We start from the raw sequence: 17,731 nt of genomic DNA on the forward strand, positions 1-17,731 counted from the left end.
TGTATTTTTATTAATATCTTTGAACTGACGCTCTTTGAGCCAAGTGGTCACACCAATTTCCCACTCACTGTGCAGTCCCTCCACCAAGACCATCTGCCCCTGATTTGTCTAAGAGGACACTATGAGATAACATGATAAAAGCATTGCTAAAGCAAAGGTAAATTATCACCTGCCTCCCCTCCTCCAGGGAGTATCTTTTGAACACAGGTTCAGCAGAACAGAGCTCCATTTAACTTCTCCTCAAGCAATCCTCATTCTTCCTCACTTGTGCCTCAATCACGAGTCCATTTGCATTAAATAAAAAAGCTTAGGTTGACTTTCAGGAGTTACAGAGCTGAAGACTAACAGCAACCTAGCTGGGCAAAGTGTGCCAAAAGCTGAGGCCTCGTGATGAGCAAGCCACTTTCAACATATCCTTCTGCTTCTAAAATTACTCAGTGTCTCTGACACTTTTTGTTCTTTAAAAACAGACTGAGGCACTTTTTCAAAGCTCTCCAGAGCTCCTGTTCTGGAAAGGAGATCCCTGAGACTGCCAACAGACCCAGTTGGCTTACAAAGCATCCATCCATTCTGTGCTGTTTAAAGCAGCACAGCTTTCCCTTTAATGTGCTCTTTCCTACGCTTAAAGAAGGCAATTATCCATTCTCCTTTCCCATACAGTTCTAGTTTATCACAGCTCAGGCACAACAGGCATCATATATTTGATTTTCAGTTGTATTAACCTGACATTCCTGTTCAGATTTTGTGTACCTTGGAAGTATACGAGATTATTAATGGGGATTGGTTTGGTTTTCAAGAGATAGTAGAGCAGGGAAAAGTAGACAGACATGGTTTTTGACCCCTAAGGTATAAATAAAATAAAAATAAAGAAACATAAATGCAGAAATGGAAACACAATATATAAAATAAGAATTAATGATGTATGCTAATATTCATGCATTATAAATTAAAAATACAATACAATAAATTAAATTGTATGGTATGAATGTGGTAATATTAATGCATTATAAATTAAAAACACAATACAAATATTTTAAGGGTAAAGGGATAGATATGCATAATGAATTAAAGCATGCCTTATTTATTTGTTCAGTACTTCTTTTCATGTCTGGAACAGAAAGCATCTGAGACATGGAAGCTCAAGACAAACATAAAAGATTCTATTTTCATTCCCTTGCAGATCTATTGAGACATCAATTCTCACTGCAAAATGAGATTAATCTAACTGAACCAATTTTAGCAGAATCCAACACTGCCTAAGCACAACCATGCATTACCTGAGGAAGTTGGATACTATAAAGTAACCAGCTGGGGCAGATAGCCCTGACAGTTCTGCCCCAGCACAGGGGCTTTGGGTGCTGGCAGGTCCATCTCCAAGCTGGTCTTGAAAGCTCAGTTTGTTTGCTCAGGTAAATTAAGATTCATTGATTTTAATTTCATTATGCACCTGCAGATCCAAATACTTTCTTCTTTGTGGGAAGTTAAAACAATTTGCCATTTGAACACGAGTTCCAGAGACAGCAAAATAAGTGAAAACCTGAAATCACTATTTTTTGATCATTACTGTTCCTATGCAAGCCTCCACTGACAGCAAGGGTTTTTCTGAAACTTGACCATGAGACAAATTTCTAGTTTTCCATGTGAGTTCATTCACAAAATATGAATACATGTGATGCAATTTTAACACAATATAGTTCTTAAACTAGGAATAAACAGGGGTCTCCCTCACCTTGATTGTTACCACAGGGAATTCTTCTGAAATTAATGAAACTATCTGAATAGCAAGTTACTCCAACTTTACACACATCAATGAATGCAACTGCAATTTACATGCAAGACTGGGCAGCAGTGCTGCTGCTCATGGATTTTTCAGTAAATCTTATGCACTATGCTGGTTAAATCTACATCTGCAAAAAGAGGGGGAAATCACATTCTAGTTACTGTAATTTTTATTTCCTTAGCAAAAGTCTTTGTCTTGATGTCAAAGATAACATTACAATGTACTGAAAGTCCAGCACAGATAAAATCATCTTGGTCAGATTTAGATCAAGTGAAGATCACCTTATTACCAGTAAGCTTCATTAAATTGCAGTTGTTTATAGAGAGATCTGACTTTAGAAGGAGAAATGGCTCAAGGCTTTACAGAAAAAAAAAAATTCTCAAACCCTTCCTCTCCTAATAGAAGAATAGCCTACAAATATCTTCATTGAGGTACAGATATTTTGTAATATTTGCTAAAAATTGCCCTCAAGAGTGACAGCAAGACAAACATTCTATTTGAACCTAATGAGCACAAAAGTTAGCTTGAGATGTGCTGATTTAATATGTCTGTCAATAGCCCCTGCTGTCAAGAATGCAAATTTTTCAACAGCCTTTGAATATTTTCACCTACCTTGCTGCAATTCTTCCAAGTTCCAGTAAACAAAGGCACACTTCTCTTGGCTGCTTGTGGAGTACTAGAAAAGCAAAATGAAGATGGAAAACATTGATAAATAAAAGCTATTTTAAAGATCTTAGTGATGGAATGGAACCTAATCATCAATATTTGTTACTCTTGACTCCGATAAATGTTTGTTTTCCTTGGCTTGCAGTAGAGTTTTATTGGAAGAAAAAGGATGGGATTGATGAGTGGTTTTCAGAGTTCAGAAGCCCCATTTAATTATCTAAATCACTGAATAATTATTTGGGGTAATTGGTAATCTGCAAGCAGTTCATAACTATTTAAAAATAATCAAGAGATCTGGCATGTTGAAAACACTTTCATAGAAAGTAAAAAATAATAAAATTAGAGTGAAACTTTTCTTTCTACAAACTAAGAGAATTCATATTCTTTAGATCACTATTTTACTTAGTCAATTTAATTTTAAAAAATAAAAAGTTGCATTAACAAAGCCATACCTCACCATTAATTTGGTCCTGAATTTTTTTTTTCTTACATCTTCTCTTACAGTAAATATGAAACTAGAATGCTTTAGGAATCAGTTCTTCACAGTATAAAAATCCCAAACAGACAAAAAAAGAGTTTCTTCTTTATACATACATACATGTAATGTAAGTCTGCATGCCTGGACTCCACACAGAACAGGTTTTTTATGATTCAGAAGTAGCTGTGGCACAGCATGATCTTCTCATTCTTGTGAGAGATTGAAATGTTAGGGGTTAATGTCCCAACCATCCCAACCATTTGCAAAAGCAGCAGGTGCTTTGCTGAGGCCAGGTTTGCACTCCTCATTGGAAAGAGAGGGGGAGAGTTTTTGGGTGTGTGGGGGGTGAAATATCTCAGCTGTGTAAGAGCAGTCCAGGCACAGAGGTGCTGTGCACCCACCACAGCAAACCAACAAGCTGGGTTTTGAGCCAAATGAGGGAAAAGACTCATGAGAAGCAGGTTCTGCCAAGTGGAATAGTGCTTTTTATCATGGCAATCTCCTCCCTTGCAGAACTGGCTCAGGTGTAAATCTCCCCACCGTGGAAGGTGCTGGGACACTCCTGGGCCTGCAGGCATCCATCCCCTCTGATGGGGCACCTGCCATGCTTTAGGTGCCACAAACCATCACAGTCCCCCAAAGTGTGCCCTGACTCCTTTCTGAGGATTTCTGACTCATTTCCACCAGAGGATTGCACCTGACCCACAGTGCTGGATCAGCCTCACCCCAGGGGTGGCACCCTGGTGCTGTCACCTGAACCTGACTGCATTTTATCCTGGTGGTTTCATGGACTCACCCCACCCCCAACATCACTTTAAACAAGAGACATTGAGATAATTAAGTCTCACTTCACCCTCTGCTCTTATCCTTTCTCTCTTCTCCCTCTATATTTTCTTAAGTGGTATCTTCATACTTTGCTGCATTGCAACCAAACTGACCTAAAATAAACCTGCCATATAAATATATATATAAATATACACACACACACACACACATATATACACATATACATATATGCCATATACATATACACATATATACATATACACTAGTCACTCAGTGTGGTTTCACTCTCACCTGCCCAAAGGAATCTGTTAGCAAGAACCTCAGTTACCTTTGCCTTCAGGGGCAAGTTATAACAATGATCAAATACCACCATAAACCAATACATTTTCTTTTCCTCCACGATTCAGAATAGGTAATGTTCTGTAAAGAAGTTCAGCAAAGCATGTAAGCAAAATCCAAAATCAATAAATCGAGAAAGGTCTGTGGCTGTTTGTAAAATCAACTCCCCAAAACTTCAAGAAGAAGAAAGGAAAATCAGAAGAAAAGAGAAAATAGTAATTATGAGTACATTGTAATCTACTCTTCAGAAATACCTTCTAGAGTAAAGCCCTTATGTTGTTGTGAGTTAAAAATCAGGCTTTAAAAATTTCCACAATATTAAAAAAATTTGCACCTTACACTTCAGATTGAATTGAGACCAAAAAGTAATTGTGTGACTCTTTGTATAAATCAGAAAAAAACCCTGGACATCATCAAAATAAATTTGTTTTTAATGAGTTTTTAATTTGTTTTTAAAGGTCAAGAAAACAGCTATATAAACTTTTGGTAACCTAAAGACCCACCTAACTCAAATGCATGAAGAACAAATACCATACCTGAAAAAGATATTTTAATGTCTAGGTAAAGACATCTCTGAGAACAATCACTTTGTTCTGTGTATGTTTGAGGCCCAAAAGGGGACTCCACTGCCTTGAACATCTCTGGGTAACAATGAGAGACAGAGACCTCCAGCCTCTGTGCCTTCAACTGGAGCTCCACTGGCATGGATAAGTGTAAGCGGAATGCTCATCCCAACATCCTTCCCTAGTGTCTGTGCAGTCCCTTGAGAGGTATGCATTTGTCCTCTAATCTCATCCAAATGTGTTTCCAGAAGTGAAACTGCAGAGCATGAAAACTAAACAGGCACTGCACTAGGAAAAATCCATTAATTCTTCAGCCATCTGTTGCTAAGAATATAAATGATGAACACTTGGACATTCAGCTATTTTCAATATTCTTCCTTACCACAACATAGTAATTACATTAAATATTTACATTTACTAGTAATCAGTATTTTTAAAGTGTTACATTCACGACCCTAGAAGTATATTCTGCTATTTTGGTTTTAAACCGGTTGTGACAGCCCCAAAATAAAACTTGATTTTAAGAAGTAAGGCATACCCCAAAATATAAATAGAATAAACTGGGTTTGGAATAGTCAAGCCAAGTAAATTGCAATTCATACATATGTACATCTGAATGACTTTGGAATGGAAGAAAAAGAGAGGTTCAACTACCACTATTTGCAAAAAGATCCATAAATATAGCTAAAATAAAATTTGATTTAAAAAGTAGAAAAATGATCTATCCAAACAAAACTCATAGACCTTTAGCAAGTCTCACTCAACATAATCTAGACACATTTCATGCATTTCACACTGAACAATGTGGCACAGTGACATCATTGTTAGAGGATGAAGATGTGTGCAGGCAATAACCAACCACAAAAACAAACACCAGGGCATCTCATAAGACAGTGCTTCTGATGAGAAAATAACAGCATTCCTGAGGACTATACAGCATATGTATTTGGGGACTTCAGAGACCAACAAATGTCATTTTATGCAGATCCCCTACATAAAATGAATGGAAATACCCTGCCTTCTAGAGGACCTCACTGATGGCATTTGCTTGACAAGAATGCAGTGGAAGATAGAGAAGTAGTACAAACAAATCTGGCTTATTTTAGGTGTCCTGCCTTTTTGCTTTTCATCTCATCTCTTTAAATGCTGCTTATTTGCTGTCCTCACTGCCTGCATCTTTACATGCTACCTCCAGCCACTCTTGTTTAACAATAATTCCTTTTCAGTTCCTGGAAGTTTTTATCCTTGCAATAACATTTCTTCACACTGCTCCCATCTTGGTGCTGTCCCATTCTCTTTTTACAGGCATTCCTCTTTTGTTCACTCAACCTTTGTGCTTCCCCTGAGGTCCTTATCTTCTCAGGTTTCTGTGGCTGAAATGGCTCCCAAGGTATTAAAAAGTCTCTTTTTCCCAGCTCCACGACTGAATAAGAACTTGAGATTTGTTGGTTCTGCTTTTCAAGGTTGTTTTATCCGTTACATTCTTCCTCTGACCTGCTGAGGTCTGTCCAGCAGGTTGGGTTGTGGCACACTGAACACCCTTGGGGTGGTGTTAGCTTGTTATACTAAGAACTACGTGTACTTTATTTACAATAATTTTACAATACCTATCACCTATGTTAGACAGTCTGTCCCTGCTCTGAACCAATCCAGAAGTGCCACCATCACAGCAGAAGATGGAGGACAAGAAGAAGAAGGAGAACAGGACACACCCAGATTCCTCCCTCTTGCCTCTTGAAAACTCATTCTAAAAACCCCAAAATTCTACTTTTCCATCCTGTGATAAATTCACTATCATTCTATTCAAACTCTTGTGGCTTGTACATCTTCCTACAAAGTTGGTAATTTTTTTTTTCTAAGGGCTAAAATCAAAGGCACAGGTGTTTTTGACCCTGTGCCAAGGTCTCTGAGCCCCTTGCCAGGGTCTCGAGTCCTCCAGGGCAGCCAGAGGGATGTCCTGGGCTCTGACATTGCCTTAGTGCCACCAGGAGAAGCAGAGGAGGAACAGCCTCTGCTTCCAGCATTGTTTGAACCTGTGACTGTGAGGAGACAGAACACACAATGCACAGGGAGTCCATGTCTTTACTGAATAGTTTTAAACTGAAAGTTCACAATAACATCCAGGGGTTTTCTTTTGTTTGTGGTTTTGTGTTTGTTTTAGATTAGTAGAATATCCAATCACAAAAATAAATACTGAATATCCAATACAGAAATAAACTTCTCACAACTTCCTGCCAGGTTTCAAATCTTGGCTCCTAACACTTTTATAAACCATTTTTAATGAAGTCAGTCTTCCTTCTAACACAAACTTTTTTTTTGTTTTAGAGATTAAGATATCAGGCATAGCTGAATCATAAAAAGTAGATATGATTTCTGTTTCTCATGCATTCCTTATCCCTCTAGAAGCAAAGAGTTTTACAAAGTGCCTTAGTATTCATTATCACAGGCTTCCAATTGCCATCAGAACTCACACTAGTTTAGGGAAAGTTTTCCAAAAGGATGGTCCTTTGGTCCTTCTTCCCATTGTCTCTCACATTTTCCTTTAATTTTTACTCTGATCCTACAAAAGGCTTTTTGTTCTTAAAAAAAACCAAAACCAATATTGTTTTGTCAACATTCTGCTAACAAACTTACCCTTGCTTCTGCATCAGAGTTATGCTCTGACACACTTGTGCTTCCCCCACACTCCCTGCCCCATTTCAGCTCAATCACTTATGGAAATCTCAAAACAATTAAGGTGTCAAACATACTAGATCTAAGGATAGTAAAGAATTAATGTAGAGGGGACATAGAGATCATCTGAACACTAATAATTTACTGAAATTCATTTGTTTAACATGCAAATCCAGTGGTAACAACAGAGTCTAGGATGCTTCTATAGTCCTCAAAATGAAACCTATTTAGTAATATTTTGAGTAGGTTAGTCAAGAGTTGTGGAAGATGAGACAAAATCTTATTCTGATGCAACTTCAAGTAAATTTTAACATGGTGTTACAATATGTAGATGTTTCAGTGTAAAAGAACAGAAAAAACTTCCATCTTAAAATCAGATAAACTACATTAATAATTTAAAAAATAATCTTCCCCATGTATAAAATGTTTTTAAACAAGCCACATTTGAGTATTTTTTTTTTAAATAACCTTTAAACCAGCAATGTTAGAAGAGAGATCAGAGGTGTTTGTGTTTCAGTTTACTATTTCCCCTAAAATACTAAATGCATTTATTTAGGAAACCTGTCCATGAAACTCAAATCAATTAGTTGCATCAAAAGAAGTCCATGTCACACATTGAGTGCAGATATGCATAGAATACACAAGCACAAAACATTAACCATCACCATCCAACAACTCCCAAAACAGGTGACACATCAGCATGCTGGCACACTCAGTGGCAAACCCTTTTCTTGCTGGGTAGACTTTATCATGGAAGAGATGCAGAATATTCATTGGCTCCAAATCCTATAATCATCCAACAACACTCCATTACCACAAAGAGCTCAGAACTTATGCTTTATGCTCACTGAATAAAGCAATCATAGAAAATCTTACCATTCTTATTTGGCCAAGAGGAGTTTTCTTTGAGTATTATACTCTTCAGGCATGAGCAAAATTACAAATATCTCCACCTAGTATGGTTCCATAAAGAAAAGTACCAGAGCTGTGGGGATCTGCTGCCCTAAAGCCCTACAGGGACTATTTCCTTCAGGGGAATTTTCAAAATACTAAGAAGACCACCCAATGACACTGCACCTCAAGATTTGCACAGATGATCAAAATCTGGATTTTGGATCATAATTTTTGGCGTTAACAAATCTACTTCCTTCTCCTTTAAATACACTAACTTTAAAACTAAAAAATATGACAAGCATGCTAAATTTGGCAATGAGTGCAGGGAGCACACATGGTGCCCCTGTATTTTGCAGCACTCTAGATTTTATCCCTACATATTGTGTTGCTAATTTTAGCAATTTTTAAAATTTATTTTTATTATCCCTATTTACTGTGTTGCTATTTTTAGCAAATATTCTAAAAATTTATTTTATTACCCCTACGTACTGTGTTGCTATTTTTAGCAATTATTTTTTAATTTATTTTTATTATCCCTACGTACTGTGTTGCTATAATTCTTACAGATGTTCATTGGTGAGCTGCAACTCACACATCAGGTACCCCAGCCACCTTTTCTTTCCAAAGGCATTAACTTGGAGACTTTCCTGCCATGTCTCTGCACTTAGGGATAAATTGCTATCAGTCAGCCCTGGCTGGGTCACAAATCTTAACAGGAAACTGTGTTTCCAATTTGTTTGCATTTTAACCTATGTTAAAGCATGATAACATTCAGCAAGACAAACTACATTGTTTTATAGACTGCCAACAAATTAGCAGTACAAGTCTTCAAACTTTTGAGCTGTCTACTGTACTCTTCCAATGATATTTAAAGTAGCTAGTGATTAGACAGCACAATCATATCTACTAGTATATCAAGCACCTCTTTGAAATTTATTCTTTTTTTCATGTATTTCATTAATTTTTTTCCTATTTACTTTTCCTCCTATTTATTTTGAAGACTTCAATCTTGTTTCCTTGTTCAGCTCAGTTGAAGAGCCCAAATCCAACAAAGCATTTGAAACTGTGCTTAACTTTAAATAATTACATAAATTGCTAAATTAGTGCACAAGTGCAGGACAGGAGTAAAACAACAGGAATAGGTCTGCTCAGCTGCTCGTGTGGCTCAGCCCTGCAATGTTAACCCTTTGCAGACCAGCCTCTAAGAACACTGAAGATTGTCATCAACATCACTTACCTGCAGGCTCAGCAGGACTGCCCCTATCTGCTCTGGTCTCTGTTGGAGACAGCTCCATTCCAGTGAGGAATGCCTTTGTGCCACTCCAGTCTCAGTGCTAAAAAGTTAGGAGTGATGGCTGCATTTGTCTGCAGTGACACTTGCATGACTGCAGAGACTTCTCCAGAACTTATAACCATGAGATAGTGCTTGTAAGTAATGAGAAATCATAGCAATTAACAATTTCTTAGCCAGCATGGACTTCGTTTTGCTGACCTCAAACACACCTGGTACTTTATTTTTTTTTAAATCAGTGCCATAAATCCATCATTCAAGTATTTCAGTGCACTAGATCTTCAAAATCACTTTTATAATTCTAGAATACATATTTGCCAGAAAAAGACCTCAGGAATGTTTTATATGATACAGTAGCATGATGAAAATATTACTATGTGCCTTTAATTAAATAACACAGTATTTGCATACTATAAAGCACACAGAATAAGAGTTAAAAAAATGAGGATAAAAATCCACTCAATTGAGAACATTGATACAATAAGGTTCTCCAATACAGACAGAAAAAAGCTGCATTATCACTATCAATTTACACACCAATTTACTGAGTTTATTAGCCATGGGGAGAAACAGAAAAAAATACAAAAACCAGTTACCTCTGTAACCATAATTTCACCACAATTAATAAGAAAAAATGCAGAATTCAATGAGGCAGTGCAAAGACAGATGTCATTCACACACATTTCTCACTACTTTGAAAAGAACCTTTGATATTACTTACCTTTGCTGAATTTTGCTTCCTATGCATTGGAGAAGTGATTTGTGGGAGAGAGAGGAACATAAAAGCTTTAGATTGGCAACTGGTAAGATTTATCATTATTTCTAATGCATTAGGAAAATCTCAAAAAAGCAAGAGTTAATGATTAACTGAAGGAGAATAACAGCTACTGGTTTTATCTTTTTTTTTTTCTTTTAAAGGCATGATTACCACCTCCTTCTCAAGTTCAGAAAAACGGGTCAAAAATGTTATCAAGGCCTAATCCTACTTCCAGCAACATAAATCTTTTCTACTAGCACATGATACAATAAAGGAATAAACCTCAGAACCTAGTTTTTAATCAGTGAAGAAAATCAGTCACTAATCAAGCAAAATAGAGCACAGGTTTGCACACTCAGTCATATTTCACTCCATTTTCTGAGAGAGGAAATCCTCTGGAACACACCTGGAACACACCTTTCTAGGCAGATGTGCCCCCTGTTTTACTATGGCAGGCAAGGCACTGTGTATGTGTGAAAATTAATTATCAGGAAATACCCACATTCCAGCTATGCCAGTTCCATCTCTAAGCAAGATCTAGTTTCTTAAAAATGCACAATAGGTTTGTGGAACCATGGCAAAGGGCTGGGCTTGCCATGGCAATACAAATTTCAAATACCTTGAAGTATTCCACTAACCAGAGGTTCTTCTGCCTGTCTCAGGCACTGGAGGTCTGCATCTCCTGGTGCATACAGGCTTCTTGGTCCTAGGTAAATGTCCAACTTCTTCACCATTTCAAATCATTGAAACTACACTTATTGCTCATCTTCCACATGATTTACCATATCAAATTAGAATTTCATCTTAAAGATTTAATTAAAAAAAACAGAGTCAATATGTATATTCAACTTACTATTTGCCACCTTTGAGGTACTAATCTGTCCTGTGCCAAGCATTTTCTCCCAGACATGTAAAATAATGTAATTAAAAAACTTCCCAGGATGAAAGAACAGACAAATGAAAAAGTCTCTCAGAAATATCTGTGCTACACTACAAAAGCAGAACAAGTCTGTAGAAGAATGGGATTAGGTCTGTCACAACACATGTCAGAGCTTCAACAGGGCAAAGGCTTTTTTGAGGAACAGAACAAAGAGGCTTCAGCACAGTGTGTTCATTTGTCTTCCACAGAAACTGATCTGTCACCATGACTGCTTTACACTTTTATCTGATTTCAGATAAAAAACACTGGACTCTCTTCAATTCATGAGATTTGGCTGAAAAACTGTGAAGTCAAGATTCATAAGATTTCCTTCGAAGAAGGAAGAGTTAAAACAACGAAGACTCCGTAGTATTAGAGCAGTGATTTCCTGAGCAGTACAATTCTTTTCATTAAACACCGTGAAGCAGTAGCATTCGATAATTTTTGTCCAGAACTGCACAAGAGAACCAGCTGGGAGAAACGGTCAGCAAGGGAAACAGAAAAGTTTTGTATCTTCTCATCTCCTGTGCAATTCATTAAATCTCCACAACCAGCCAAATGCCTGCAGACAGAACTGAGCATGCACTTGTATCCTGCTCTCCCAGAACAGACAAGCACCATCTCATACACTGAACTAAGGAACAGCATTCCATGCTCAGGAAAGTATGTGTGGGGTGAAAAATCATCTGTGTGCAAGAAAACATAGCAAGAGTTTTCTCTCATTTAAGTTCCTCTTAAAATCGACTTAAATGAGTAGTATGTGATGTGTCCTTCATTTGCTCATTCCACAGACAAGCAGCAGAATTAGCACAGTCAAACAAAGGTCAGATTTGGAGTCAGGACCTATTAAAAGCCTTTCTATCTTTCAAGGCTAAACGCAAAGGAAAAGTTATTTTAAATTACCAACTACTGCATAAAGAATAAAGAAATACATACCCAAACCTTCTGATTCAAACAGGCAGGTATCATCCACACCTACATCTCTGCACCAGGATAAGAAATTGGCTGTGTTGTCCCGTGCAAAAAAAGACCCTGAAGGAGCATTGGCTTTGCATGGAATTTTCCGAACTGGTAAGGTCTGAAAAACAGGAATTCTTTATTTGGCTAAATGACACATGCTATCATAGTACTTAAATATCATGAAACCACTATGCAAGTTTTGCATAGGTGGGTAACTCCCACCAACTTATTTCCTTGGCCATTAAAGAACTGCAAGCAGAGAAGCATGAGAAGTGAATTTAACAGCATGAAGTCCTCAACCAAAAAGTCTTCCCAAAAGTCTACCCAATTAAGTTGAGAGCTGAACCAACAATAGCACCTTCTTAGGAATATTAGTAACTATAGGCTTTGGATTTAGTGTTTGGTCCAGTTCACTGAATTTAAAACAACAACAACAACAAAAAAAAGATTATAAAGACAGACTTTAAACTAGGAGCTGAACTTTCCCACAATTCAGGGTGAATTACTTTCAGTTCTACATCAGGAGGAAATCATAGTGTAAAGGAATAGGTATTGAGGCCCAAAGACTACAAACACTTCAGAAAGGTCACTGTCTCCTGTTTAACAGCACACAGGGCTGTAAATCCAGCAGGGGCAAAGTCAAGGTCTGCAGAGCCAGGCTCTCACTGCCCCAGAGCAGCTCCATTCCCATGATTTCAGTACCAGAAAGGGTGCTACTGATACAGCATCAATATCTGCACCAAACAGAGCAATTACCACAGCAGTCCTGCTGCCTGCACTGGTACATCTACCGGGACACACAAAAAAGAAATCCTTAGCATTTAGTTCTTGCTCGAGGCTTCTCTTCCTCCAATGCAAAGTAGCTGTACTGCGAGGCCAGGCGAAGACAGAAAATGAAACATGGTCACTATGTAACTTTAGGGATCTCTAAATCACGGACCTTATGCTGATTTGAATGCACTGCTTTTCCAACGCTGATTTATGCCATTTTTACTTCTGTCTGGAGTCAGTAGTTACTCAATCTAAAGTGAGCTAAGAGGCAGAAAACTGCGAACATGGTGTCTCTACTCATTCCTAGCTTAAAATTACTGGAAATGGGGAGAGCAGGGGAAAAAAAAGACACAGGAGTAGGCTTTCTCTTACAACAGCAGGATAATAAGATCAGTATTAAACACAACCTAGAAGGAGTCTAAATATTATACATATTATACATAGGGCAGCAGCAATGTAATGGCAGAATAGGCCTACATGCACTGAGCTACTCACTGCTGTCTACCCAATAAGCCAAATAAACTGAAAATAGAATAGCTGCAGGCCCAGTCACCACTGTACTGTCAGTGTGTCAATGGGGACTAACAGATTGTCTTAGATATGTAAATATGTCTCAGAGATTCATGCAATTAAATCTATTCCTCAGATCACCATCTAGCTTTAATTCCCCCATGACTCTTACTCCAATTACTCAATTTATGTTTCCATGTTTTGGAAAAATTAACTTATGGTTCAAGCTATGTGCAAGGAGATATTATTATTTTTCTATAATTTATATAAAACACCAACCAATTCTGCATGTTATTTTAAACAAAAAAAATCTTATCTTATGCCACAGATACATATCACCTCCTGGACCATCCTGGAACAAGGAAGGGAAAGCAAGAAGGAAGCAGGGAAGTAAAAACAGCTCTTCTCTCATCCAGAATAAATAAAAAAACTATACAACATGAATTCTTTCAAGGGGCTCTAGATATGGAACAATCTTACAGATCAGAGCACAGTGACGTTTCAAAACATTATTTCTGCCCTTTCCCATTCTTCTGGAGGGAGAAAAAAAGAAAAAAAATGGAAATAAATGCTCAGTTCCTTACATATCAGTGATTTTCTTTTTATTTCCTTAAAAAAAAAGTTAATAAAAAGCTGTCAGCACTAGACACATATTTTAGGCTAGCACTCTTTTCATACTACACTAATTTCTTCAAAAAAATAATGAGTATCTCTTCTGAGACAAACACAATCTACAGGCAGTTTCTCCCATTGAATTTCCTCTTGGTGGCTTAGTCTTTAGGAAGCAGCAAGGCAGCACTTGTCCACCTCTGTCCCTCCCTACCCTTTCCCAGGACAGTTTAACTGGACAATATAGTCTCTAACTGCAATAGTCTTAAAAGTACACCCACTTCTTTTAAAAGGAGTCACACAAGTCTCTGGCAGCCTGGTGGAAGCAGGTCAGCTCATCCAGGCTGCAGAGGAAAGCTGTCAAAACAGGACCCCCATTCCATGACTTTTCACTTAAACATTGCAGAAACCCTTAAGAAATCCCTCCTTCAAAATGATTTCCCAGAGAAGGTCCAACCCACCCGTGCCTCTTTCAGTGCAGAAGAGGAACAAGCAAAGTGGGCAGGGATACTGGGCTGGCACAAAGCAAAATGGGGAAAAGGCAGAGAGCAGCAAGGGCTGCTCCACGAGGGAGGAAAATCCAGGGTCCAAGGTGACCTCAGCACAGACAGGGGCAGCCTCACTGGCAATGCTGCAGCCCAGAGCACCCCAATAAGGCAGTGCTGGGAACAGAAGAGCTTTGGACAATTGCTCTGTCAGAGGAGGGAGAGCCAAGTTGGGTCTAGGGTGTCAGGGAAGGCAAGTGAGAAACAGCAGGAGGCAAGGCTGGGCTCAGGGCTGCAGCAGACACTGACCCAGCCATGAATCCAGGCTGGCTCCCACTGCCCCAGCCATGAATCCAGGCTAGCTCCACTGACCCAGCCATGAATCCAGGCTGGCTCCCACTGCCCCAGCCATGAATCCAGGCTAGCTCCACTGACCCAGCCATGAAACCCAGCAGGCAGGCAGGCAGGCTGGAGATGGTCTGCTCACAACACAGCTCTGGCAAGAAGAGGGGCTGAGCCAAAAGGGAGGTTCTGGGCCATGGGCAGAGGGTGTAGGTCAGGGTCCCAGGGAGGCTGGTCACAATTATTTAGGTATTTTGATTCCCTCAAGTCTTGACACTTAATCTGTGTGCTTTAGTGCTTCGGTGTAATCAGAAATACTCAGTACTTTATCATAACTCCATCTTGCCAGTAGGTGCAAAGAAGTGACATTTCATAGCCCTCTGTCAATCCAGTTACATAAAACATCCACTGTACATACACCATACTTGATCATATTCTCACTGAATCAAATTATCAGCAGCTCTAAATTTGTTTAACAATAAGAAAATCAAACAGAATGAAATTCTTTTCCCATATAATCTCTGCTTGGACCAGACTATCTGAAGTGATACATGGATGTTGAGTCAACTGAGTTAATATCAACTGAGTTAATAGTCAACATAAGGGGACAGATAAATGATATCTGACACTACTGTACTCTTTGTAATTTTTGATTTATTTTGTCAAATTAAAAGCACAAATTCTGGATGATCTATTATAAATGAGCAGCACTGTGACAGGAGCAAGATGCCAAGAAGCCAGCTCCAGTACTCCTGGCACTTGCAGACTCGTGCATGAGAACTTCAGAGAGAATGGAAAGGAGATAAGGATACATTTACTGTGTGTGTGAGAGCAGACCTGCAGTGTCAAATCATGCCACCTCTCAGTTCCCATCTCTGGATTTTTCCACAGTGGCCATGTTCTCAGGTTTACCTTCGCAGAAAGCTAGTGACTCTTCTCCAAGGGAAAAAAACCCTCTGTTTCTAATGCCAGGAACAGCTCAGAAGAGCTAGTGACATCATACTGGGTTTGTTTGCTTCCACACAGCTCCAAACAGTTCTGTACCTTCATCTGCTTTGCGCTGAGACAACCACGATAAATAGCCTATAGTCTCTGAAATCCTGCTAAGGATACTGAACACTGCTCTGGAAGTCTGTAATAAACCACTTGATTACCTTAGAACTACTGAACAACAAAAAAAAACCCCAACTAAACAACACCACAAAGAAATTCTTGTGTGTGTGGCTGGTGGCTGCCATCTGGCATCCAGTGGGGATTCGGGCTCGGTGTGGGCACAGCCCATCTGCTCTCCTTGGCCCTGAGCCTCCATCCAGCATGTCCTGGAGAGCAGGAGCTGCTGTGTGGCACAGAGCCCTCAGCAGGAGCAGGGCAAGCAGGAGTGAGGAGACAGCCAGGAGCAGGAGGCAGGAGACAGCCAGCAGAGCCTCTCTCCCCAGGAGCACTGGGAAGGCATTGCAGTGCCTGGCAGGAATGCAGAAACCCCCCAGAGACCCTCGGGTCACTGCTGCTCCCCAGTACCAACAACACATTGATAAACCTGGTTCTAAATGGTTTGGATCTTCTGGTTTATGTATATTGCAGGGGCTGAACGTAGAATTTCTTTCAAGAAGAGCAATTCAGAACAGATGGTTTATGTGTCACTAATCACCCGAAATTTCATACACATAAATTAAAATTCTATGCCTTGACAACTAAGACTTTTAAACACATCATTTAACCTAGCTTCACTATGAAGCTTAGACACTCATGGAACTTACAGCATTCCTTCACAGGGTCTTTCAAAAGCACATTTCTATTAGTAAAAGCAACTTAAAGCAAACAGTAAGAATCTAGGTACAGAACATCACACTTAACAAAGCAAATTTGAGATACTCTTAATTTCATGGTGACAGAAAAAATGTTTGATTAACAGATGTCCTGAACAGCTCAGAAGTGACAACCAACCACACGGTAAAAACAAGATGTTGTGAACAACAGCTACATCATTTAATGATCAAAAAGACCACAAAAGCTTTGAGTCATCTTCTGGAGCAAATACTACACAGAAAAATATCCCTGATTTCACTAAAATATATAAAAGTTTCATCCCATAGTATTTGGTTCTTGCTGAAGAGAACAGCAAAAATCCCAACCCTCTTTTCTATTCAGCAAGAGCCCTACCAGGTTTATCACACAAATTAAAGGGAAATACTCATATTTTCTAATCACCTACTAAATTTTCCTACCACCTCTTAAACAGAAGTCTACTTTTTTTAATATTTCCAAAACTGTCACTGTACTGCTCAAACTATAACAGATGAAAGCTTTTATTCAAGGAAGGTTTCATGCGCAAATATTTTTTACTGAGTTGTATAAATGGCCTGACTATTTCAAAAGTGCTTTCTAACAGATCATTCTGAAATAATTAGGTTTCCACATGGCAAAACTGACTTTTGTTGACATAGTATAGTATGACCACAGTTGCTTTGAAGCAGCAGTGGCTGCAATTACTGCTATCAAGTATCAGGAAAACAATTCCCCAGTCACACTCCTTTTACAATCTTGTCTTGTTGACGTGCATGCATGTGGTTTAATACAGGATGTGAAAGTGAGAGTGAAACACATGATGCAATCCTGGAAAAATGCTGTCAGGTTCACTTCTAAATCCAAAAGGGACTCTCTTACATGGATGCTCTGAAATCACATGGAAAAATGGATTTTTTGTACTGCTTTTTCAAAATGAGTTCACAAACACATGCTCAAATCCCCACTTATTTATGGCAGACTTAGACTTGACCCATATTTTGAAGATTGTTCATCATATTTCCCTCTTTGAAAAGATGATTTCAGGACATTTTGAACTATCACTCATGCTTGAATAAAAAGAAAATGATGAGGCATTTGTCTGCTATGAAAGAGGGTTACAGTT

General features: G+C 38.7%; 1 protein-coding gene across 1 annotated transcript in view; it reads right to left on the bottom strand.

The window, feature by feature from the left end:
• Nucleotides 1–17,731, bottom strand: part of GAS2 (growth arrest specific 2) — a gene marked incomplete at its 3' end in the record, with an annotated part of 75,521 nt that overhangs the window by 39,186 nt on the left and 18,604 nt on the right. Inside the window, exons 3-4 of the mRNA XM_084207109.1 lie at nt 12,083–12,224; nt 2,393–2,456 (exon numbers count right to left, since the gene is read on the bottom strand). Of these exons, the coding sequence (XP_084063235.1) occupies nt 2,393–2,456; nt 12,083–12,224 (206 nt within the window). The remainder of the gene's footprint in view (nt 1–2,392; nt 2,457–12,082; nt 12,225–17,731) is intronic.

The sequence above is a fragment of the Fringilla coelebs genome (genome assembly GCF_963513975.1).
Source record: "Fringilla coelebs genome assembly, chromosome: 6".
Classification (NCBI taxonomy): domain Eukaryota; kingdom Metazoa; phylum Chordata; class Aves; order Passeriformes; family Fringillidae; genus Fringilla; species Fringilla coelebs.